Source organism: Lithobates pipiens, unplaced genomic scaffold, assembly GCF_037356315.1.
Source record: "Lithobates pipiens isolate NorthernLeopardFrog02 unplaced genomic scaffold, aLitPip1_a1.2 Scaffold_13, whole genome shotgun sequence".
Lineage (NCBI taxonomy): Eukaryota > Metazoa > Chordata > Amphibia > Anura > Ranidae > Lithobates > Lithobates pipiens.
This window is the reverse complement of record NW_027507718.1, coordinates 200,108,833-200,134,117: the sequence shown is the minus strand read 5'-3', so window position 1 is coordinate 200,134,117 and position 25,285 is coordinate 200,108,833. Positions and strand designations below refer to the sequence as shown.

The following is a 25,285-nucleotide window of genomic DNA, read 5'->3' as shown; positions in this document are numbered from 1 at the left end:
CGCGGGCATGTGGAGTTGCGAGCACGCCTGAGCTCATCCTTAGTGGCAGATCTCTAGCTAGTATTTTGGTCCATTTCAGGTCTGAATTCAGCCCATAATTTGGGCTGATGTCGGACCTGAAACAGTGAATGGAGACGCACCGGACTCCTGCTGTGCGTTCTAGTGTAAACCCCGCCTTAAGCATCAAAATTCACCAAAAACGCTGCAAGTACTACTTTTTGGCAGTAAACCTATGCCCACTGCGCTGTAACACATGTCTATTTGTAATGTGTGGGAATGACATTCTGAATGAATAATACACTGTACACACGGTCGGACTTTCTGACGGAAAACGTGCGATTGGATCTTGTTGTCGGAAAATCCGATCGTGTGTGGGCTCCATCTGACTTTTTCCGTTGGCATTTCCGACACACAAAGTTTGGGAACAGGATCTAAAATTTTCCAACAACAAAATCCAATTGTTTAAATTCCGATCGTGTGTAGACAATTCCGACGCAATAAAGTGCCACGCATGCTCAGAATGAATTACGAGACGAAAGTTATTTGCTACTGGCCTCTTTATAGTCCCGTCGTACGTGTTCTACAATCAGACGGATTTTGTTGTCGGAATGTCTGATCATGTGTACAGGACATAACGCAGCATTGCACCAACACATGTAACATAACGCTATAGTAATAGTGGGATTTTAGACGCCCTTACATGAGCCTAGTAGTGTTTTTAAGTAAGTTTAAGCATGGTCACATGTGTTTGCATCTGTTCATCCAAAGATGCATCTCTGCGCTATTTTTTTTTTTAAAACGCATGACTACATAATAGCCCCCGACGTATGTCTGAATGGCTACATGCCAAACTACGGGTGCTGCTCAAGGCTCCGAGTTCTCTTCTATTGTCAGCTGCTGGGAGTGCAGGCGAGGAGGAAACTCATCCCAGCTCCATGGATACCAATACAAAGAGAGACGAGTCCTATAAGCCGCACATCACTACAAAACCCTGTATGTGGAATGTGAGAAGAGCCTCAGCCCAGGCCCCATCCAGACCACCCCCCAATGGGATCCAATCTGTCCAAGTCGCCCATGCGATTTGCTGCGTGTGTCAATCTTATCTAAACAACACTCTGAAACAGGAGCTCAAAACGCAGTGCGATTAACAGAATCAAACGATGCGATTCAGATGCGGGGGTGAAAAAAGGATCCTGTGCCATTTTGGTGTGGATGTGATTTCAGCCATACAAAATATATGGCTGGAATTGCACCACACAGACATTGCGTGTGATGTGCACAGGAATGCGGTGCGATTCCTGGGTGAATCGCATGTGGTGCCATTCATGTGTGGATCACATGCGGTGCCATTCCTGTGTGGATCACATGCGGTGCCATTCCTGTGAAGATCACATGCGGTGCCATTCCTGTGAAGATCACATGCGGTGCCATTCCTGTGTGGATCACATGCGGTGCCATTCCTGTGTAGATCACATGCGGTGCCATTCCTGTGTGGATCACATGCGGTGCCATTCCTATGTAAATCACATGCGGTGCCCTTCCTATGTAAATCACATGCGGTGCCATTCCTATGTAAATCACATGCGGTGCGATTCCTATGTAAATCACATGCGGTGCGATTCCTATGTAAATCACATGCGATGCGATTCCTACGTAAATCACATGCGGTGCAATTCCTATGTAAATCACATGTGGTGCCCTTCCTATGTAAATCACATGCTGTGCCATTCATGTGTGGATCACATGCAGTGCCATTCCTCTGCGAATCACATGCAGTGCGATTCCTATGCGAATCACATGCAGTGCGATTCCTATGCGAATCACATGCAGTGCGATTCCTATGTAAATCACATGCAGTGCGATTCCTAGGCAAATCACATGGTGTTTTACATGCCCCAGTGTGGATCTAGGCTAGAAGTTGAAAATGAAAGCTAGAAGCTGATTGGTTACTATACACTGCACAAAGACTTAGTACAGCAGCCATCCAGGAATAAAGGGGAGGTGACAAGGCTGAGTCAGGCTAAAAGATTAGTTTAGTAGTTGAGCAATGTCAGACTCTATTCTCCTCATTACAGGGCTCTTCTAGGAAGATCCAACCAATGAAGAAGCGCGCCTGTGACTTGGATAGAGACAGCTGTGGCCAGCCATGTGCTTGTGTCACTGAAGTCCATCCATTTGTGGGAAGTGAGCCCGGAGGTACACCGAGCACAGTCTATAGGTAAAGAATGTGAGAACTCACAGGAAACAAACCTCGTCTTTGGTCCCGCCCCCTCACTTCACTAAATACAATAGTGCTTAACCCGCCCCTCCCCCGTCGGACCCATCCCCGCCCCCTCCTCCAGGCACACAGTAGCGCTTAGCTCTGCCCCCGGCGGCTTCACACCCGCCCTCTATTCTGTTTAGTTAGTAGAACACAGCGCTGGTTGGCCCTGCCCCCGGCGGCTCCACCCCTAGGCCGTCCCTCCTGAGTGGAATAGTAGCTCACACACACAGTGTAGTGCTGTCAGGCAGGGTAGCGCTGTTCTCTCATTACTCCTGAGTAGTGCGGATACTAGGACTGGCTGGGGTCAGTGTGTGAGTGCTGGTCCTCCCCTTCTCTCCTCCTGGATTATTACACTGAAGACTGACCTACAAGGCACACAGGTAACACCTTTGTACACATGTCGGGACACGGAGCCCATACAATGCTGTGTAGGGTGCAGGGCATGTCTGGGCACTCCCCCATCACTTTCTCCTCAGCCCCTCATGGCTGCGGACAGGTTGGCAGAGAAGGCTGTGCCACACACAGGGGATGGAGCAAAGTTCTCACTAGTCCATCCCCACTCACCTCTGTGGTCACTAAGACCATTATTATTGGGGCTCAGCACCCACATACCAGGCTTTCCTATAGTCTTTATAGGTACGTTTTACTTTCTTCATAGCATAGAAAATGGGGAAAGACCTATTTTATATGTTATGTCTCCTTGGCTAGATCCCTCCTGGCTTCATGTCTCAGAGATAGAAAGCTGCAAAGTTAGGGAGCATGTCATTGGTGAAGGTGTCCACAGGAGAAGAATTGTTAGGACTTCCTGTTTCAGTGACAACTCTAACCTGTTGGATTTGCCATCGCTTCATAGACCAGAGGCCATTGGCCACCAGGATAGATTCAGGGGGAGAATGTTCCCATTGGCAGTAAAAGCCTGACAGGCGACTCCGCTAGAGACAAATCGCCAGTGGCTGGATCTCCAAATCTGCTAGTACCTGTCTAGGGCTAGTTAACGTTACAGATGGGCTGATGTCAGAGGGGTGGCATTAACATAAAGGAAGAAAGAAAGCCAACTGGCCCATTGAGGCAGATAGATTTATATATCATTTATTAGAATTGATATTATTATTATTATTACTATATTTATATCATTTATGTGTGTGTGTGTAATATATCTATCTCAATTAGAATTTATATTATTATTATATTTATATAATTTTTGTGTATATGTGTGTGTGTGTGTGTATATATATATATATATATATCTCATTATTTAGAATTTATATTATTATTACTATATTTATAGAATTTTTGTGTGTGTATATAATATATATATCATTTATTAGAATTTATATTATTATTATATTTATATAATTTCTGTGTGTGTGTGTGTGTGTGTGTGTGTGTGTATATATATATATATATATATATATATATATATATATATATATATATATATATATAATTTTCTTTTTTGTGTGTCTAAGTATAGATCTATGTTTGTTCTGAGTAGGTTTGGTGGCACCTGTCTACTATCAGTACCCAGCCCATATCACTGATGGCTGATGTCAGACAGGATGCATTTAGGGCCAGTTTCATGCCACATGCAGCCCATTGCATATTTTTTTTTTTTTTCTGCATCAAAAACGCATAGAAAGTAGGTTATATGGCTTTCAATGGCATAGTTCACACCAGTGCTTGCAGTTCCAGAAAAAAAAGTAGAACATGCTGCATAGTTCCTGCACTGGACTGTACTGGAACGCTGTAAAAAGCATCAAAAACTCACGGGAACACTCATGTTCTTATTTAAGGTTAAGGGAAAAAAAGGGGGAAAAATGCACTGGAACGCATCAAAAACATACATGCAAAAAAGTATCTGGAGCGCATCCGGACTGCGTTTCTATGGTGTGAACTAGAGGTACACGATTAATTACCAAAAGATTGCGATCTCGATTCACCCCCCACGCGATCTAAAGTCTAGATGACCTGCGTTTTTTGTTTAGTGCCGCCGGTTCCACGTAACCAGTGTGGAATGCAAATGGCGGATATCGGAACTGACGCCAGTCATCAGAGCACGTGATGCGGCGGGCCGCTGCCTGGGCGTGGGCGGGTACAGTGGCCAGGAAACAGCAGTGAGTGCGCACTGCAATGCGGGTCTACAACTCCCAGCATGGCTCATTCTAGGGGGGTGGTGACATGCAGTACTGAGGACTGGAGCGGACTACAGCATGGCCCTATAGGGTGAGTTGTTAAGTAATGAGGCTGGTGTACAGAGGACTACAACCCCCAGCATGGCTGATTCTATATTATGGGGTACTGCAACCCCCAGCATTACTGTTGTTTGGGGATTATGGCCCTATAGGGGCAATATAAACTACCTGAAGACTGACTGCCATAAGGCCCTATAGGAGGTGGTGTACTGAGGACTATAACCCCCAGCATGACTGATTTTGGCTTATGGGAGACTATAACCCCCCCCCCCCAGCATGATTCTGGTTTATGGTGGACTACAACTCTTAGCATGCCCCTATGTGGGGGGAGGGACATATAACACTGAGGACTGCAACTCCCCAGCATGACTTATTCTCTATGGGGGACTAGAATTCCCAGCAGGGACCTGTGTATAGTAGTGAGGATAGGATTGGACATTTTTCAAATAAAACAGTTTTTGAGAATCGTGATCTTCATTCTAAGCAAAAGAATGGTGATTCTCATTTTTCCTATATTCTTGCAGCTCTACTGTGAACTGGCCCTAAAACTAAAAATAGTCATGAGAGAAAAATACCAAATGGTCCATTGAGTTGAATGGATAAAATACATTATATATTCTCTCCTTTTTTTTTTTTTTTTTTTTTTTTTACCTGAGTATAGATGTGGTGGCACCTGTCTGCCATCTATGCCCAGCCATTACTACAGAGAGGTTGATGTCAGATCATATCGATGAACCTGCTGTTGGCAATCTGTCAAAAATCATCAGCAGCAAGATCGCAAACGGGTAACTTGTCTGTCCCTATGGAATGGCACCCTCTGTAAGCAGACTTGGCGAGATATTGAGCTGTCGCCAGAGTGCTCCTGAATGTCAATTGTTGGCGATGGGAGGGAAGTTTGACAGAGGGAGCGATTCCATAGGGACATTCTTTACAATCCTGCGAATGGTTACTTTAACAACGTGCCACCTGATCACTAGTGTTGAAATGGGCCATCCGCCTTTTTGTGATAATGGCTAGACATAGATGCTAAAGAGGTTCCATCAGATTTCAATACCATCTTTTCATTGGCTAACAGTCTTTACTGCTGAATCAGATCAAAGTACTCATGTGATGGGGGCAGCTAATATGGAAATAATGAGCCAAAAATGTCTCGATTTAATAGGCATGCGTGTTGTGTAAATCAGTGAGTGGGAAAAGAATTGTTTACCAAATGGCAAATGACAAAAAATTCCATCTTTACAGATTTTGTTCTGACTGTTTAAATCTGAACATACAAATAAGGCCCCTTTCACACTGCTGCAATGCTGTTTGCCCGCAATGTACCCGTAGGTTTGGTGCTCTTCCCATTGACCTCTATTATGTCTCTCAGTTTTGTTGCACTTTCTAAAAGCCCACAATACGTCCTCCTTGCAGAAAGAATACCAAAACCCGGGACGTCATAGAACTCTATGGGAAAGTGCAGCTAACCGGCACCGAACCCACGGGTGCCGCACTTCATCAGTGTGAAAGGGGGCTGACAGGTGGATTCAACGAAACTGAATTTCAGTCTATCAATAGATCAAAAGAAGTAATCAGATCTGTGATTGATCATTCGTTTATTGTTGCATGTATGGATAAGAAGGAAGATTCATCTGAATTACCTTTCTAAAGCTATGTAGAGCTCAATGAATGCCCCAAACCACACTCAACTGTTTGAATGGAGGACTCTTCCCTGTTGTATTCTGACAGCCAACACCTGCAGCTGTCTATATATCCCAAATGTGACTGCTTCTGATTGGATGCTGTTTGAATTCCTGAATACCCCCAACAGTGACTGCATCTGATTGGATGCCCTCTGTATACCCCCAACAGTGACTGCATCTGATTGGATACCCCCTGAATACCCCCAACAAGTGTTGAATGCTCCCTGAATACCACAACAAGCTGAATACTCCAACAAGTGACTTCATCTGATTGGATGCCTCCTGAATACCCCCAACAGTGACTTCATCTGATTGGATGCCTCCTGAATACCCCCAACAGTGACTGCATCTGATTGGATGCCTCCTGAATACCCCCAACAGTGACTTCATTTGATTGGATGCCTCCTGAATACCCCCAACAGTGACTGCATCTGATTGGATGCCTCCTGAATACCCCCAACAGTGACTGCATCTGATTGGATGCCTCCTGAATACACCCAACAGTGACTGCATCTGATTGGATGCCTCCTGAATACCCCCAACAGTGACTGCATCTGATTGGATGCCTCCTGAATACCCCCAACAGTGACTGCATCTGATTGGATGCCTCCTGAATACCCCCAACAGTGACTGCATCTGATTGGATGCCTCCTGAATACCCCCAACAGTGACTGCATCTGATTGGATGCCTCCTGAATACCCCCAACAGTGACTGCATCTGATTGGATGCCTCCTGAATACCCCCAACAGTGACTGCATCTGATTGGATGCCCCCTGAATACCCCAACAGTGACTGCATCTGATTGGATGCCCCCTGAATACCCCAACAGTGACTGCATCTGATTGGATGCCCCCCAAATACCCCAGCAGTGACTGCATCTGAATGAATGCCCCCTGAATACCCCAACAAGCGACTGGATGCCCCCTGAATACCCCAACAAGCGACTGGATGCCCCCTGAATACCCCAACAAGCGACTGGATGCCCCCTGAATACCACAACAAGTGACTGGATGCCCCCTGAATACCACAACAAGTGACTGGATGCCCCCTGAATACCACAACAAGCGACTGGATGCCCCCTGAATACCACAACAAGTGACTGGATGCCCCCTGAATACCACAACAAGTGACTGGATGCCCCCTGAATACCACAATAAGTGACTGACTGGATGCCCCCTAAATACCCCAACAATGACTAGATGCCCCCTGAATACCCCAACAGTATCTGCATCTGATTGGATGCCCCCTGAATACCCCATCAAGTGACTGGATGCCACCCGAATTCCACAACAAGCTGAATACCCCAACAATTTACTGCATCTGACTAGACAATTGTCCCCCCAGCTCCTTCAACTTTTTCGTTTTTTGATCCAGGTGGTGGCAACAGTGTCACCCACAGCTCAAATGTCAGCTGATTCAGTAGAAATCGTCCAAGATTCAGGCTGTGCATGGCCAGTAAGGATGAGCTTAGGCATGTTCACAAACTGCACGTGCAGAGCCCGCCAGAAAGTCGGCACTGTGCTAATCACAGATGGTGAGACATTGTCCCGATCTCTGCAGCCACACATCGGGACAATGTCTCGCTGCCTGTGATTAGCACAGTGCCGACTTCCTGGTGGGCTCTGCACGTGCAGTTTGTGAACATGCCTAAGCTCATCCTTACTGGCCATAGATTGAGACCCCATTTACACCATTGCATAGCGGGAATGAACAATTGTGCAATTTTTATTTTGCAATTTTCACGAGATTTTGCGTGTCACTTAAAAAGAAGATCCTGCTGCTTTTTGGGCGAGAAGCTTCACATGATTTGTGGAGGTGCAGTTTGGCAAAGTGGCACTTGAGAATGGCAGCAGAATCGCATTGCGTTTCGGGTGCCATTATTGAAGGATATTGGTGCTTAAAGAGCATCTTGTGCTGCAATTGCTATGCAATTTGGGATTGCTGCGATTCTGCTCCGTTCTGCCTGTCTAACGTTGGGAGTAGGCGAGGTTGGAGTTTTATCTGGGACCTCTGAACTTGGGTTGGCATTTTTATCAGTGTGTAAACTTTGTGATCCAGCCTGTGCGGAATTTATCCATGATACTATTTTCTGTATCATTTACATTAAAGCTGTTTTTATTCTGATTTATCTTTGATTTGTAAACACAATCTGGTGACAGAGTCAACATTTTTACAATTTTATTGATGCCATAAACATTCCAGAGCTGCAGGGGATTTCCCCCACCCTGTGTCCATAGGCTGATCATTTCACCTGCTGCATAACAAAGGCTGGGGGCGATAGACAACACAGTCAGCAAATTGGTGTGTGCTAATAGCACATGCTGGGGCAAGCTGCAGATGGTGTGCACTATTTTATGTTCTGTGTGTTTTTCAGGAGCCTGCACATTAGGGGTCAAACTACACTGCTGCGTATGGAAAAAATGTATTGTAATGCGCTAAGGCACATATGTCCGACTTTCCCATAAAGCTAGATTCACGCATGTGCAGGAATTTAATGTAAACCGCATTCCTTCCTGCACCCCGATGCTGCTCTTTAGCAGACGTGCCATTCATTTTTAATGACGTGCTAGGACACAGCATGTTTTCGGGGGCTTGTGCAAAAGTATCATGCAGTTTCAACGTGGAGGTGCTAAATGCACATATTTTTAAAGTAAAAAAAAAAGTTAATTTTTTTTTTTTTTCTAAGGAGCCTGTACCCACAATCAGCAAATCATGGGTGCAATGTCAGCACTCTCAGTACAGCGGTTTGCCTGTACCTCCCGTTCTGGGAAGAAGATCAATGAACTACAAGAGTGCTCACCAGCGCCCTCGCAGTTCATTGAGAACTACAAGCCATCTGCCGAGGTGGCTGACTATAGTTATTATAGTCTATTAAGCTACTATAGTAGTTCTCATTCACAGGTCACTGTGAATGAATAACGTGGGCATATGGGTTTAGCCTTGCATGACCACACACATTTTTTAAATTGTGACAGGGGGTACAGGGAGAAGATCCCCCGCCTGCTGTCACAGCATAGGATTGAGGGGGGGGGGGGGCGCAGGCAGGTGTTCTTTGGTAACATGTTTACACCCTTAGTATGGGTGTAACAGGTTCACCTTTGGTAACATATCTTTTACTGGCTGTAAACCATATCCACTCCAAAGTAACAAATGAATTGAAAACTTGGGTTGGCATGCATCAAACACATAAAAAGTCATAAAGGACACGCACTAAAGTAGGAAAATGCACCTGCCTAACACTACTAAAAACAAAACACACTTAGGGTTGCAATCCGTTTAAAACCAAATACATATTACACAGGTTCTGTGGCTGATTACGGTGGTAATTATCTCACTTAGTGGCTTATTTGCATTAAATTAGCCTCAGAACCGTAAATTAACTGTAATTAATATGTGTTCGGTTTTAAAGGGATGAGGTGGCAGCCCTAGCATGTGCATAGATCTAAACTGACCCCAAGGACTCCTCATATTACAAAGTTCTGGATAATTTAAAGTTGATTGCACAAAAATTATAGTGGAGTTGTAAGGTGTATGATGATCCCTAGACAGCTGTCACCTGAATAGGTGTCACCACTGAATGACTTGCTTTCTATTCCTGATCTGGTGACAGCAGCCTAAGTTTGGATTTCCCATAACTCTCTCTATTTGACCTGAAGACGGTGGTCATTAAGTCAAGTAAATTGAAACTTTCCAGCAGAAGCCCAGACCGCAGTAAAAAAAGCAAACTGAAAGGGTGTTTTAATAACGTCTCCAGTTTTTAGAAAATAGAATTGTTTTGGCTGTAGATATACTCTAAGGGCCAATTCATGTCACTTGCAGTCCAGTGCATTTTATTTTCTGCAACAAAAACACATGGAAAGTGGATTAAATGGTTTTCAATGGCATAGTTCACAGCAGTGCTTGCAGTTCCAGTGCATTCCAGTTCCAGGAAAAAAAAGTAGAACATGCTCCATTTTTCCTGCACTGGAACGCACCAAAAATGCACTGGAACACATATGTCCTTATTTTAGGTTAGGAAAAAAGAGGGGGGAAAAATGCACTGGAATGCATTGAAAACATGCATGCAGTAAGGCACCTGGAATGCATCCGGACTGCGTTTCTATGGTGTGAACTGGCCCTAAGGCTCCTTTCACATGGGTGCCCCCGCTAAGCAGAATCTACTTGCTTGGTGAGGGGGATTTCTCCTCTGAGCAGGTAGATGACAAGTCCCTGTCCGCTAGAGCTGCACAATTAATTGTTAAAAAATCGTGATCTCGATTCAACCCCCCTGACGATCCTATATTGCTGAGTTTGCCAATTCTTTCATATAACAAGTGGAGAGACTTATCTGCTCGCTCAGCTTTCAAAAGAAAACATCTGGGCAGTCTGCCACATTTTTAACATGAAACTCTACCTTCTTAGATCAAAGGGATAAACTTCTGTGTGTAAAGAAAAAATCCAGGCAGACTGCCAAGTTTTTTGTAAATGCAAGAAGTTTAACCACTTAAAGTCTAAATCTTTTTCTGACACTTGTTTAGGGTGGAACTTTCGCTCATCAGAACCCCCCCCCCCCTCCGGTGCCACAGTTGGCACCTTTCAGGGGTGAGGGGGGTGCAGATACCTGTCTAAGACAGTATTTGCACCCACTTCCGGGCATAGACTACCACGGGAGTCTATGCCTCTTCCTGTCCCGCCGCGCTGTCTGCTGGGACACACACGGGTCCCAGAGACAGGGCGCACCATTCCCATTGCGCTGCGCAACTTGTGCATGTGCAGTAGGGAACCAGGAAGTGAAGCCGCAACACTTCACTTCCTGATTTCCTCACCGAGAATGGTGGCGGCAGCAGCCAAGAGCCGAGCGATCGTTTGGCCTCGGCTGCCGACATCGCTGGATCCCAGGAAAGGTTAGTGTCTATTTATTAAAAGTCAGCAGCTGTAGTATTTATAGCTGCTGGCTTTTAATAATTTCGGGTGGACTCCCTCTTTAAAATCAATATTTTTTTGCTTGAAAATTACTTGAAACCCCTAAACTATATATATATATCTCTTAGCAGAGACCCTAGGGAATAAAATGTCAATTGCTGCAATATTTTATGTCACACTATATTTGCCCAGCGGTCTTTCAAACGCAATTTTTTGGGGAAAAAAAATACTTCAATGAATAAAAAAAAGAAAAACGAAACAGTAAAGTTAGCCCAATTTTTTTGTTTTAATGTGAAAGATGATGTTACGTCGCGAGCAGGGCCGTTGTTGTAAAATTTCATGCGACCCGTGATTTTCGCTCACCCCGTCACTTCCGGTGAGGCTACGTCATTCGCACAGCTGACGGCGGGCCTTTACTGCGCATGTGTCAATCCCCTGCCCTTAACAGCGCATGCGCTGTAGATTTATGCTCACGGTGGAGAAAAATTATAGCCTCGAGTGGGCGGAGACTTGCGGGTGGGCGGGCGGAGCTGAACAGATGGTGAGAACGTCCCCGCCCACCCCAAGATTTTCTTCACTGGTGAAGAAAAATCATGGCTTCAAGCTGTGAACAACAAGGCTCAGCGGTCCTACGCAAGAAACACACCAATTTTGGCCACAATGAATATACATAGTAGGAGAGCCACTATATGCACTTACTATAAGATTTTTTTTTTTTTTTTTTACCACTGCCTGTTTTTGATCTTATAATATGTGACCCCACAGTGCAGAATATGGAGGCCGGTGACCCCACACCCCAGAATATGGAGGCCGGTGACCCCACACCCCAGAATATGGAGGCCGGTGACCCCACACCCCAGAATATGGAGGCCAGTGACCCCATACCCCAGAATATGGAGGCCGGCTCCAGCGGTGACCCCACAGTGCACAATATGGGGGCCGGTGACCCCACAGTGCAGAATATGGAGGCCGGTGACCCCACACCCCAGAATATGGAGGCCGGTGACCCCACACCCCAGAATATGGAGGCCAGTGACCCCATACCCCAGAATATGGAGGCCGGCTCCAGCGGTGACCCCACAGTGCACAATATGGGGGCCGGTGACCCCACAGTGCAGAATATGGAGGCCGGTGACCCCACACCCCAGAATATGGAGGCCAGTGACCCCACACCCCAGAATATGGAGGCCAGCTCCACCGGTGACCCCACACCCCAGAATATGGAGGCCAGTGACCCCACACCCCAGAATATGGAGGCCGGCTACACCGGTGACCCCACACACCAGAATATGGAGGCCAGTGACCCCACACCCCAGAATATGGAGGCCGGCTACACCGGTGACCCCACACACCAGAATATGGAGGCCAGTGACCCCACACCCCAGAATATGGAGGCCGGCTACACCGGTGACCCCACACACCAGAATATGGAGGCCAGTGACCCCACACCCCAGAATATGGAGGCCGGCTCCAGCGGTGACCCCACAGTGCAGAATATGGGGGCCGGTGACCCCACACCCCAGAATATGGAGGCCGGCTCCAGCGGTGACCCCATAGTGCAGAATATGGGGGCCGGTGACCCCACAGTGCAGAATATGGAGGCCGGTGACCCCACACCCCAGAATATGGAGGCCGGCTACACCGGTGACCCCACACACCAGAATATGGAGGCCAGTGACCCCACACCCCAGAATATGGAGGCCGGCTACACCGGTGACCCCACACACCAGAATATGGAGGCCAGTGACCCCACACCCCAGAATATGGAGGCCGGCTACACCGGTGACCCCATAGTGCAGAATATGGGGGCCGGCTCCACCGGTGACCCCACACCCCAGAATATGGAGGCCAGTGACCCCACACCCCAGAATATGGAGGCTGGCTCCAGCGGTGACCCCACAGTGCAGAATATGGAGTCCGGACTCAGTGACCCCAAAATATGCAGGCTGATCTCACTGGTGACCCCACATTCCAGAATATGGAGGCCGGGCTTACTGGTGATCCTGGAATATGGAGGCTGATCTCACTGGTGACCCCACACCCCAGAATATGGAGTCCGGACTCATCGGTGACCCCAGAATATGGTGGGTGGAGCCACACTCACTCTTCTAGGGGTTCACTAGGTCTTGCAGGTTTACATGCCATCACTCACCCTTAGGAGTCCCTCCTGCCACGTCTCTACCAGGTGCTGGTCTGTGAGCGTCTATTAATGGGTAGCAATGTGGCTGGGACCGGCTGACAAGGCTGCAGAGAACAATATACAGGGGCCCCCGATCCATAGAATGGTGGAATCCCCATATACAAGGCTGCCCCCCCCCCCCCCAAAGTGTCCACCAACTCAGGGGTCCCCAGCCTCAGGTGGAGGACAATGCCAACTTCTCTTGTCTAGTTTCAGGTATGGGGGAGAAGATGGGACTTCCGGGCTCAGGATGTGTCTAACAGGAGAAGAACAAAGAAAAGGATGGGGGGTGATGACACATGGCATGGAGAGGATGGGGGATGATGACACATGGCATGAAGAGGATGGGGGATAACAGATGGCACATGGCATGGAGAGGATGGGGGATGATGGCGCATGGCATGGAGAGGATGGGGGGTGATTGTACATGGCATGGAGAGGATGGGGGGTGATTGTACATGGCATGGACAAGATGGGGATAACCATTGTTAGGTTGAACTGGTGTCTGTGTCCAGCTGGGGAGATACCTCTCTTAATCCTGGGGACCATCCCTCCTCTCCCTCCTCATCCTGGAGACCCTTTCTTGTCTCTATTCATCCTGGAGATCATTCCTCCTCTCTCCTCATCCTGGAGATCATTCCTCCTCTCTCCTCATCCTGGAGACCCTTTCTTGTGTCTCTTCATCCTGGAGAACCTTCCTCCTCTCTCCTCATCCTGGGGGACCCTTCCTCCTCTCTCCTCATCCTGGGGGCCATTCCTCCTCTCTCCTCATCCTGGGGGCCATTCCTCCTCTCTCCTCATCCTGGGGGCAATTCCTCCTCTCTCCTCATCCAGGATCCTTGTCTCCAGGATGAGGAGAGAGGAGGAATTGTCTCCAGGATGAGGAGAGAGGAGGAATTGTCTCCAGGATGAGGAGAGAGGAGGAATTGTCTCCAGGATGAGGAGAGAGGAGGAATTGTCTCCAGGATGAGGAGAGAGGAGGAATTGTCTCCAGGATGAGGAGAGAGGAGGAATTGTCTCCAGGATGAGGAGAGAGGAGGAATTGTCTCCAGGATGAGGAGAGAGGAGGAATTGTCTCCAGGATGAGGAGAGAGGAGGAATTGTCTCCAGGATGAGGAGAGAGGAGGAATTGTCTCCAGGATGAGGAGAGAGGAGGAATTGTCTCCAGGATGAGGAGAGATGAGGAATGGTGTCCAGGATGAGGAGAGATGAGGAATGGTGTCCAGGATGAGGAGTAGGAATGGTCTTCAGGGTGAGAAGAGGAGAGGAGGAATGGTCCCCAGCATGAGGAGTAGGAATGGTCCTCAGGGTGAGAAGAGAGGAGGAATGGTTCCCAGCATGAGGAGAGAGGATGAATGGTTCCCTCGAAGAGGCAAAAGGAGTTATGTTCCCCAGGATGAGGAGAGGAGGAACGGTCCCCAGGATGAAGCGAGAGGAGGAACGGTCCCGAGGATGAAGCGAGAGGAGGAACGGTCCCCAGGATGAAGAAGATACAATGAAGGTATTTGCAACACTTGAAATGCTGTGAAAATATTTTCTGTATTTATTCAGTTTAAATAAACGTCACATACAATAATTATGAACGATTATTAATTACATTTGGTTGGGAGGAGTCAAAGAACAGGGCTGTACAAAAACGGGTACATGGTGGGGGCGGGTTTGAGGTCATTGCACCTAGAAAAAAGGGACCGCTACAAAAGATCAATCCAAGAGAGCGGTGAGTACATTATAAAAAAGTTCTCCCAGGAGGGTTTCTATGGTACGGGATCTGCTGCCCTCTAGTGACAGACAGGATACATTACAGTACAAAGTGCAGCTGCCAACCAACAGAATCTGTAACATTTCCTGAGGTCTGAGATGTGCAAATTATAGTCGGGCTTCAGATTCTCCTGACTTCAACATAACGTACAAAGCTGGAGGAGAGAAAAAAAAAAGTGTAAATTGTCAGAACAACAACAAGAGCAACAGAAAAGGCAGAGGAGGGAGGAGGAGGAGGAATGAGAGAGGAGCAGCAACAGAAACAGCAGACAAGAAACCGGAATGGCAGAGAAGGAGGGAGAGAGGAGCAGCAACAGGATCAGCAGACAACAGGGATGGCAGAGGAGGGAGAGAGGAGCAGTGACAGGAACAGCAGACAAACAGGAGTGGCAGAGGAGCAACGCTAGGAATGGCAGAGAAGGAAAGAGGAGCAGCAACAGGAACGGCAGAGGAGCAGCGACAGGAACAGCAGACAAGAAACAAGAGGAATGGCAGAGGAGCAAAGCCAGGAACGGGAAAGAGGGAGAGAGGAGCAGCACCAGGAATGGCAGAGGAGGGAGAGAGAGGAGCAATGACAGAAACGGCAGAGAAGCAACGTCAGGAACAGCAGACAATGAAGAGGAACAGCAGAGGAGCAACGTCGGGAGCAATGACAGGAGAGACAGAGGCGGAGCAGCAACAGAGGAACGGCAGAGAAGAAGGAGAGGAGCAGCAACAAGGAGGGACAGAGGAGCAATGTCAGGAATGGCAGAGGAGCAGCAACAGGAACAGCAGAGGAGCAACAAAGGAGCAGTGTCAGGACCAGCAGACAAGAAACAAACAAAAAGGAATGGCAGAGGAGCAATGACAGGATTGGCAACGACCGGAACGGCAGACGAGCAGCGACAGGAACAACAGACAAGAAACAAGAGGAATGGCAGAGGAGCAATGCTAGGAACGGCAGAGAAGGAGGGAGAGAGGAGCAGCAACAGCAGGGACAGAGGAGCAACAACAGAGGAGCAACACCAGGAATGACAGAGGAAGAGAGGAGCAATAACAGAAACGGCAGAGAAGCAACGTCAGGAACAGCAGACAATGAAGAGGAACAGCAGAGGAGCAACGTCGGGAGCAATGACAGGAGAGACAGAGGAGGAGCAGCAACAGAGGAACGGCAGACAAGAAGGAGAGAGGAGCAGCAACAAGAAGGGACAGAGGAGCAATGTCAGGAATGGCAGAGGGGCAGCAACAGGAACAGCAGACAAGAAACAGGAATGGCAGCGGAGCAACGCCAGCACCGGCAGAGGAGCAACAAAGGAGCAGAGTCAGGAACAGCAGACAAGAAACAGGAATGGCAGAGGAGGAGGGACAGAAGAGCAATGACAGGAGCGACAGATCAGAAACCACAGATGAGTGACAGGAGAGACAAGAGAGGAAGGAATGGAGTTACAGAATGAAGATTTCCCAGCAGTAGTCCTCACCGGTGGCCTCGCTGTGAAGCACAGCGCTGTCATGACTGCGGACCTGGCATCTGGTGTAGACTTTCTGACCGTCGACCTTCTCCACTCGGCTGTCTATGAGGACTGTGGATCCCAGAGGAATCGGACTACAGACACAAAGAGAACCTCATTACACCTCTCTGCTATCACAGCTTCAGAACATCAACAACTCCTACCCCCCCCCCCCCCGCGAGAGTCTCCCCAATATTATTCTTCCCCTGTCACTACCACATCATCACCGCCGGCCATCGATTGTACAATCTCCTGACAACCATGTAGTGTCAGGTAGGTCCTCTTCTCCCCCCTGGGCGCTTACCTCCGATAGTCGAGGTTCAGGTTGGCGGTCATAGCCGGTCCGATGCCGTTTACAATTCCCGCCCCCACGGTGGAGTCTACGATGGTGGCGATGCAGCCCCCGTGTGTGTACCTAGAAGAAGGCAAGAGGGGACGCGAGAGGTGGAAGGAGAACAAGGAGAGCCCGAGGAACCAAAGGATTCTGGTTAGGGTAGGCTCTGCGAAGAAAAAAAAAAAGAAAAAAAAAAAAAAAGAAAATAACGCTCACCCTGCGAGGCCCCCCAGATAGGGCCCGGGCTGGAATATGCAGACTGTCCTCTTCTCCGCCTCGTTATAGAACATACAATACTCGAAGCCGATTCCTTCCTGATCCAGGTTCCTGGTGAAGAAACGAGTTTCCCCGTCGGCCTCCAGGCTCATACCTGTACAGGAGGAGGTCAGAGGTCACCAGAGGAGCTTACACTCTAATGTCATCCCCCACCACAGCCAAACACTATTCTTATTCTTGTACTCGATCTGCTGCCAGCGAACTCCTCGTAGGAGGGAAGTCTCCTCCAGCTCGGGTCTCGGCTCAGCTCCTCGTACAGCCTCTTGGTTTCGGGGTTCCAGGTGGGGTTGGGCACGGCGTAGTCCCGCGGTTGGAGGGCGGCCTGCAGATTTAAAAATAAATAAATAAACAGATGTCAGACCTGTGCCCTTCGCTTTGGCTTTTCTATGATTGGGAGGGTTAAAAAGAAGACATTCTGGGTGGAGTCTTTGGTGGATATTCAGCCTATAGGAAGCAGATGTTTGGGATCACCTCCCACTGACAGCGATCACCGTCCCGCGGTCAGGGTGTGAGCGGCACTAGAGGTGTGTGCAGAACATTCAAATTTCTTACGTTACCAAATTTTGGTTTCAGAATTTTAGTTAAAAATTTTAATTTTGTTTATTCATTTTCTGACGGATTCCACAATTTTTTGAAAAACAATTTGAACTCGTAAAAAACAAAAAATAAAAAAAACAAAAAACAATACAAAACAAAACCCAAAACAAAACACAAACACCACACGATCAATGATTCAAATTCTGTGTGAAGAAATAGCTGGTTGCTAAGGATCGGGCTGGGGGCGCCGTCCGCCACGTCCTTAGCAACCGACGACTCGTTGGCTGTCAGCGGGATTCCCCACTGACAGCTGAAACGTAAAAACAAATGAGTGCTGGCAATAGAAAATCCTGGAAAAAAAAACAAACCCCCCCCCCCAACAACCAACCCTGCATGGGCACCAGCCCCCCCCCCCCCCCCCCGATGGGGAAGAGGAATAAAAAAAAAAAAAAAAAAAAGCATAGGGGTCCGGACCTTTATCCAAGCATGCAACCCAGGAAAGGGGGAAGGGGGGGTGTATGAGCAAGTGCCCCCCCACCCCAAACCATACCAGGTCACCATACCAGGGCCCTGCCCTAAGCACCATGCTGATGGGGACAAGGGCCTCTTTCCAACAACCCTGGCTGGTGGTTGTGGGGGGGGGACCCCAGATCCCGCCCTACCCACCTATGTGAATGAGTATGGTGTACATAGATCAAAAATAGTAAATAAAAAGTCCCCCCCAGGCCCTTATCCGATGCAGACCGGGGGGCAGGCAAGGAAAGGGGGGGGGGGGGGGGGTATTGGCAAAAAAACAAAGGAGTCCCCCCCAGATCCCACACTACCTCCAACTATGTGAATGAGTATGAGGTACGTAGTACCCCTACCCTTTCCACCCCAAAAAATTTAAAAATAAATAAAAACCCCTTTCGAACGCTCCACGCTGTTGAATGTCCGACGGTTCTTACATGGCTAAGGGGTGGCCCCGCCCCTGTGACATCACCAACCAGGTAACGCTGGGCTGTTGATGTCACAAAGGGGGTGGGGTGTTTTACATTTCAGCCAGTAGGGAAGCCCGCTGACAGCTGATGACTCATTGGTTGTTAAGGAGGCGGCGGCGGCCACCCCCCCCCCTTTAGCAACCAGCTATTTCTTGACACAGGATTCGAATCGGTTGACCTTTTTGTTTCTCCCCCTCCCCCCAAACGATCCGAATCCAAGTCGTACATAAATAATTTGGAATGGGTGAGAAAACGATGAACGTAAATTAAATTTCAACAAAAATGTGTTACCATTTCATCTCCGAGATTCAGATACATCCGAATGGCTACAAATGTATCCAAATTTATATCCAGAGAGGCATAGTGTCTATGGGGCTCCGTCCGGCAGCAGAGCGCGCACATTAGGTGGCATGCCCCTCCCCCACTGGGGACACTCCAGGCGGTTAACCCCTCCCCCAACCAATCAGTACTCACAGGGAATAGGTGTTCATGCTCTACCCTGGCGGCGGCGGCGGTGGAGGCGTGGCGGCAGACGGCAGCGCCGCCCTGGATGATCCTGGAGATTTCGTACAGCATGGTGCCTGAGAGAGGAGACAGGAAGGAGATGAGACGGGGACACCGACATCAATCTATACATTATCCCCCACACTGGAGGAGTACTACATATCCCAGCATGTCCCCCCCCCCCCCCCCACACACACACACACACACACACACACACACACACACACACACACACACCAGAGCACTACCTATCCCAGCATGTCCCCTCCCCCACACCAGAGCACTACATATCCCAGCATGTCCCCTCCCCCACACCAGAGCACTACATATCGCAGCATGTCCCGTCCCCCCACACCGGAGCACTACATATCCCAGCATGTCCCCTCCCCCACACCGGAGCACTACATATCCCAGCATGTCCCCTCCCCCACACCAGAGCACTACATATCCCAGCATGTCCCCCTCCCCCACACCAGAGCACTACATATCGCAGCATGTCCCGTCCCCCCACACCGGAGCACTACATATCCCAGCATGTCCCCTCCCCCACACCGGAGCACTACATATCCCAGCATGCTCTGTGTATCCTTCCTCCACCTAGAACTGAACTACAAAGTCCCAGCAAAGCCCACAAGCTCCAGAACTCAGCCCCCCCTCACCTGCTGGGAGTTGTGATTCTTTTGCTGCTTTAGACCAAAACAGCTCCTCTGCCCACCTCCTCTCCAAACCCCTTCCATTCCACCAATGTCCCTTTTATCAGCATCTTCCAGGACTCGTCTCTATTCACACCTGTCCCTGATTCCGGAGACATTTTCCTGAAGCCTCCGCCTGGAGAAAATCTCCGCCCACTTGAGTATGATTTTTCACCACCACTTAATATTCAGAGGCATGTTATTAGGGTGGGCGGGGCTGCTGCTGACGTCCTGAGCATCTGTTCAGCTCCGCCCGCCCACCCGCAAGTCTCCGCCCACTCGAGGCTATAATTTTTCTCCACCGTGAGAATAAATCTACAGCGCATGCGCTGTTAAGGGCAGGGGATTGACACATGCGCAGTAAAGGCCCGCCGTCAGCTGTGCGAATGACGTAGCCTCACCGGAAGTGACGGGGTGAGCGAAAATCACGGGTCGCATGAAATTTTACAACACCGTCTTTAATATTGACTGGACCCTGGGCAAAAATTTTCTTGGTATTTACATGTAAACACAGGGTCTGCAGATGAGTCATCTGTACATAGCAATAGGGCAGAGCTGGGCAGCATTAGTACCAGCACTTCACACTGAGATATCGGGACACAGCATGGGACTAAAACAAGGGACCAGAGAATTTAAACCAGGATAGTTGGCAAGTATGAGGCAGCTGCTATGGGCCCCACAACAATGACGGGGCCCAGCTGCCTCTTTTCCCCTGCCTTAAAGATGTCCCTGGCTGCGAGAATTGTGAGAGAATTGTGAGCGATCTGCTAAGCAAAAAGTGATTCTCATTTTAGCCAGAATCGTGCAGCTCTGCAGAGCAGACACAGATACAGTCCCACTCCCTCTATGAGGCAATTGGATGGATATGGACTGCCTGTCCTGTCTGTTTTCATTTGATCCGCCGGACCAATTGGGAATAGGACAGGATCGGATGGTGACGGGTGTCAGCGGACATCTGCCGCACCATAGCAGAGACTGGAGGGTCCGATGAGGTCTGCCTGAAAAACTGACAGGTGGACCTGATTGGACAGAACCTGTGTGAAAGGGGCCTGAGAATCAGTGAATTCTATGTGAGAAGTTTTCTATCTGTTTGAGCATTTTTACTATTTGTGTCCCATTGAGGAGGTGAGTCTTGCAGTGCCTTGTGGGACTTGCCATTCCAAAACAGCTGGAGTGCTGAGGCTGCATACCCTTGAACTAGGCAGTTGTTTGATAGAGGGAAATTTCTGCATGCTCTATGTGCCAAAAAACTTGTGTGCTGCGTTTTCAGTGCATAAGAATGTATTGATCTCTATTAGATCCAGAATAAGTAACCAGTAAACATGAACACCTGATTGCATAGAGATCAGTGATGCTCAGCATAACTGTAGGCAAAACTTTTTTTTTTTTGTTTGTTTTAAATGAGACATACAGCCAAAGCTTGTTTGGCTGCACTTCTCCTGTGGAACACATTTCGTTCTGCACTCCTTTGACCCATTTTCAGCAGACACTCAGCTGACATCACAGAGCCAGTCCAGGTTGTGGAAGGATCACGACAGTATGGTCGGGATCCACCCATAACCCTGGACCTGCACCTGACTCAGCCTCTCAGCGAGCCACTGAGGGCCTGAGCCAGCCACTCCTTTTCCCTCCATAGCCCAGCGCTACAATGAGTTGGGGGAGGGGGAGCAGACAGTGATGACTGACAGTCACCAGCTCTCTGCTGGCGGAGTTCTGAGAATCAAACAATTAGCAGTCTTTGATCGCTCGGTTCTCAGTGTTGGAGCTGGTGGGGGACAGATGCAGCATCAACACGATTTTTTTTAATGATTAATTGTGCAGCTCTAGTTTCCATTAATTCTTAGGGGGAAATTTGCTATGATATACAAGTACTTTGTATTACAAGCATGTTTACGGAACAAATTATGCTCACAATCCAAGGTTTTACTGTATTTTGAAAAAGTTGTGCTAAGTTCTATCAAAGCCAGTTACCCAGTGTGGGGTAACAATCGCCCATGGGTATCTATCATGGGACATGTAAAACCTATTGTAAATCAGCTTCTACCTTCAGTCTGTTCAATAAAGCTTTGACAATAAAACCTGGAAGCTGATTGGTTTCTATGCAGAGCTACACCAGATTCAGTGTGTGCCAATTTTAGTAAATCTCCCCATAGTCTTATTTCCTATTGTGTTGCATTGGTTGGCACAGAAAACAAAATAGGACATTCTACATTTTATGACGTTCTTCAGCGGATCATTATAGCATGCAAGTCACGCATTGTAAAAAGCCATGTAATGCATATGCTAATACATGGACTATGGTGTGAACAAGCCCTAGGTTCAGTTTAGACTAATTCAAATCAACGGACATGGTAATTACCAGCCAGCTTGCTTATGCTTGGCTTCAAAATTGTGCCTTGACCTATTTTTGGTGTGGAATGTAAGATCCTACCAGAATGGGAATCTCCCCAGCAGTTTAGAACAAAGGCAGCGGTATCTGTGCATGAAGGGGATGCAGGAATGTGAGCTGATCAGGCTCCGCACATAGAGTTTCACAGGAATTCCAGCCTTGTTTTCACAGAGAGACACTTTCTGAAATAAACTGCCTATGTTTACAGGTTTGCCCTAAACTATGGGTGATCTGTTTGCATATTCGTCCTGCTAGTAAATCAAATTCTCTTGGCCAAGGTTACATTGGATAATATGACGCACTAGGCTCAATTCACACCGGGATAGGAATCCTAACTTTTACCCCGAAATGACAATCATTTTCAGCTAATGAGTCAAAGTAGTGTTAAAGAGGAGGGCCGGTTTAAAAAAAAAAAAAAATTAAAAGTCAGCAGCTGCAAACACTGTAGCTGCTGACTTAATAAATACACTTACCTGTCCAGGGCGCCCGCGATGTCAGGCACCCGAGGCCGACCCGTCCCTCAGCTCTCAGGTCCCAGCGCCGCCATTTTGGCTAAGGGAAACAGGCAGTGGAGCCTTGCGGCTTCACTGCCCGTTTCCTACTGCGCATGCGTGAGTCGCGCAGCGCTTTGTGAATGGGGCGCGCTGTGTTGTGGGACACACAGTTCCCAGAACACAGCGTGACCCATTACCCAGAAGACGCCGCACGGAGAGAAGATAGAAGATCTCCGCGGAGGAGGAAGAGGCAGACTAGGATGATGTGCCTAGCAACAGGCATTTCTGGTAAGTAAAAAAATAATTTTTTTTCTTTTTTTTTTTTTTATGTATTTTTTTTTTCAGGGTGGCCCTCCACTTTAACTTCTTTTGCTCACAATTCGATTTTCCAGTACGTTTCTTAAATATGGGTCTGTAGAAAAAGGAAAAAAAAACTTGGATCTTTCAATAAAGATACATCATATTTAAGCCTTTGTCAAGTCCTGATGGAGCAACTTGACAGCAGTGATTGAAAGGAAGGTCAACAAAGATGTCAGGATTAGGGCTGCAACTAACATTTATTTTTCATAATTGATTTAGTTGGCCGATTATCGCGTTGACTACTCGGATATTAGCCTTAAAAAAAAAAAAGTGGTATAATTTTTAGTTAATATGCAAAGATTTAAAAAAAAAAAGGCAATTTATTAAATATCAATATGTAGTGGTAAATATAAATAACTATATGGTTAGGGAGCAAAATCTCTAATCCACTCTGAGAATAACAGGCAGAAGAGATATACTGTGTATATATACTATTAGAAGATAATATATACGATTAGAGGAGATATACTGTATATACTATTAGAGGTTGAATCTAGTGAATATCATCTGACTCAGAGATCAATTTTTTTTATTTAAAGAAAAAAAAAATTAAAGACTGTTTTTGCCGATTTTCAGACAGAACTGTAATATATTATATGCTGGCCATACAAAAACAATGTCTTCCTTAAAAAAAAAAAAGAATGTAATTTTATGAATGTTCGTTCGATTTTCTAATCGTTAGTGATGTCAAATCAACATTTGTATTTCCTCATCTGTAAACAAATAATGCATTCTGTATGCAGGCCAACTAATAGGCTGGCTGATTAATCAATTATGAAAATAGTTGGCAACTATTTTCATAATCGATTATGCATTGAGGTGAAAAAAACCTCTTGTAATGCACCAGAGCCCCCCTTTTTATTTACTTGAGCCCGATTCCTGTGTCAAGGACGAGCACACCAGCTCCAGCCAGTGTCTCGTGTCCTGATTGGATAGATTGATAGCAGCGCAGCCATTGGCTCCTGCTGCTGTCAATCAAATCCAATGACACAAAAAATGGGGGCGGAGCCAAGTCCTGCTGTCTGTTTCAATGGACGCAGCAGCAGGACACGGGAGCGCACCTGCATGGATGACCGAGGGAGAGCGCTTCTCCGGCAGGGTGCACAAGAAGAGGAGGAGCCAGGAGCACTGCTGAGGGACCCCAGAAGAGGAGGATCGGCGCCACTCTGTGCGAAACCAACTGCACAGAGGAGGTAAGTATGACAAGTTTGTTTAAAAAAAAAAGAAGAGTAACCATTACTTGTTTTGCCCCTAGTCAGAATCCTTCAAAGCCTTTCATTTTTGGTGAGTGATCTTTGAATGTATGATCTGCCTGAAAGCTAGATTGTTAAATAGGTCTATTTTGGGTAAACTGAAGCATATACATGTGAAAGCAGCCTTAGGCCCCTTTCACAAGATCAGTCTGACCCAATCAGACCCTCCTCGTTCACCTCTATGGAGGGGCAAATGTAAACGGGCTTGTGCGATTCACTAACATACCGTATTTGCCGGCGTATAAGACGACCTTTTACACTTAAAAAAACTGTCCGAAAATCGGGGGTCGTTTTATACGCCGGATCAGCCCCTCCGATGCCTGCTGAGGGTTCCGTAATACTGTATGTAGCTTCGGCTACATACAGTATATACCGCTGAGCCAATCCCAGCGAGCGATGTATTCAAATGAATACAGAGCCTGCTCGGATTGGAGTAACAACCTCTGCCAATCCGAGCAGGCTACTCTGTAGCCTGCTCGGATTGGCTTTGAGAGTCAGAGAGGCGCGGGCTGATGATGATACAGCCTCTGCCAATCCAAGCAGGCTTTGTATTCATTAATAGAATACATCGCTCGCCGTGATTGGTTCCAGCAAAAGCAGGAAGAAGGATATGGCGCCAGCTCCTGCTCCAGCAAGAAGGATGGAATATCAAGCGTCGGAAGCCTTGGAAGGGGGTCGTCTTATACGGTAAGTACAAGAAAAAAATGCTTAAACAACAGTAAGATTAGGGGGTCGTTTTATATGCCCGGTCATCTTATACACCGGCACATACGGTAAACAAAAGGGGATCCGTCCCCTTCTGGATTGGAGAGCCCATAGAGTGTGCTGTTTTCATGTCTGTTCTGCATATGCAGAGTGGACATGGACTTGTCATCCGATTAGAAGGGAAGTCATAATGTTATAGCTGATATATAATCTCTAATTATAATTTTGCGTAGTACAAGTTACAACCTACATTAGGAAACTAAAGTATCTGGACTGAATTCCATATAAATGACTTAC

General features: G+C 47.5%; 2 protein-coding genes across 2 annotated transcripts in view; one reads left to right on the top strand and one right to left on the bottom strand.

The window, feature by feature from the left end:
• The first annotated feature begins 2,478 nt into the window (after positions 1 to 2,478).
• The window catches only part of PRAG1 (PEAK1 related, kinase-activating pseudokinase 1), a 53,707-nt gene continuing 30,900 nt past the window's right edge, over positions 2,479 to 25,285 (top strand). The window contains exon 1 of the mRNA XM_077476123.1: positions 2,479 to 2,643. The gene's annotated coding sequence lies outside the window, so the exon portion shown is untranslated. The remainder of the gene's footprint in view (positions 2,644 to 25,285) is intronic.
• On the bottom strand, positions 14,726 to 20,074 carry LOC143974581 (acyl-coenzyme A thioesterase THEM4-like). The gene is made up of 7 exons (XM_077476122.1): positions 19,885 to 20,074; positions 19,066 to 19,172; positions 17,258 to 17,396; positions 17,015 to 17,168; positions 16,769 to 16,879; positions 16,435 to 16,559; positions 14,726 to 15,132 (listed from the first exon to the last, which is right to left on the bottom strand). Exons 1-7 carry the CDS (start codon positions 19,904 to 19,906, stop codon positions 15,086 to 15,088), a joined length of 705 nt encoding a protein of 234 aa, XP_077332248.1. The 5' UTR covers positions 19,907 to 20,074; the 3' UTR covers positions 14,726 to 15,085.

Bases quoted from the DNA above. Each gene is read 5' to 3' on its own strand.
- LOC143974581 (XM_077476122.1), bottom strand. From the start codon at position 19,906: ATGTCTCCGGAATCAGGGACAG. The intron at 16,560-16,768 runs GTAAGCGCCCAG...TTGTGTCTGTAG, and splicing joins CTGAACCTCGACTATCGGAG to TCCGATTCCTCTGGGATCCA. The intron at 15,133-16,434 runs GTGAGGACTACT...TCTCTCCTCCAG, and splicing joins GCTTCACAGCGAGGCCACCG to CTTTGTACGTTATGTTGAAG.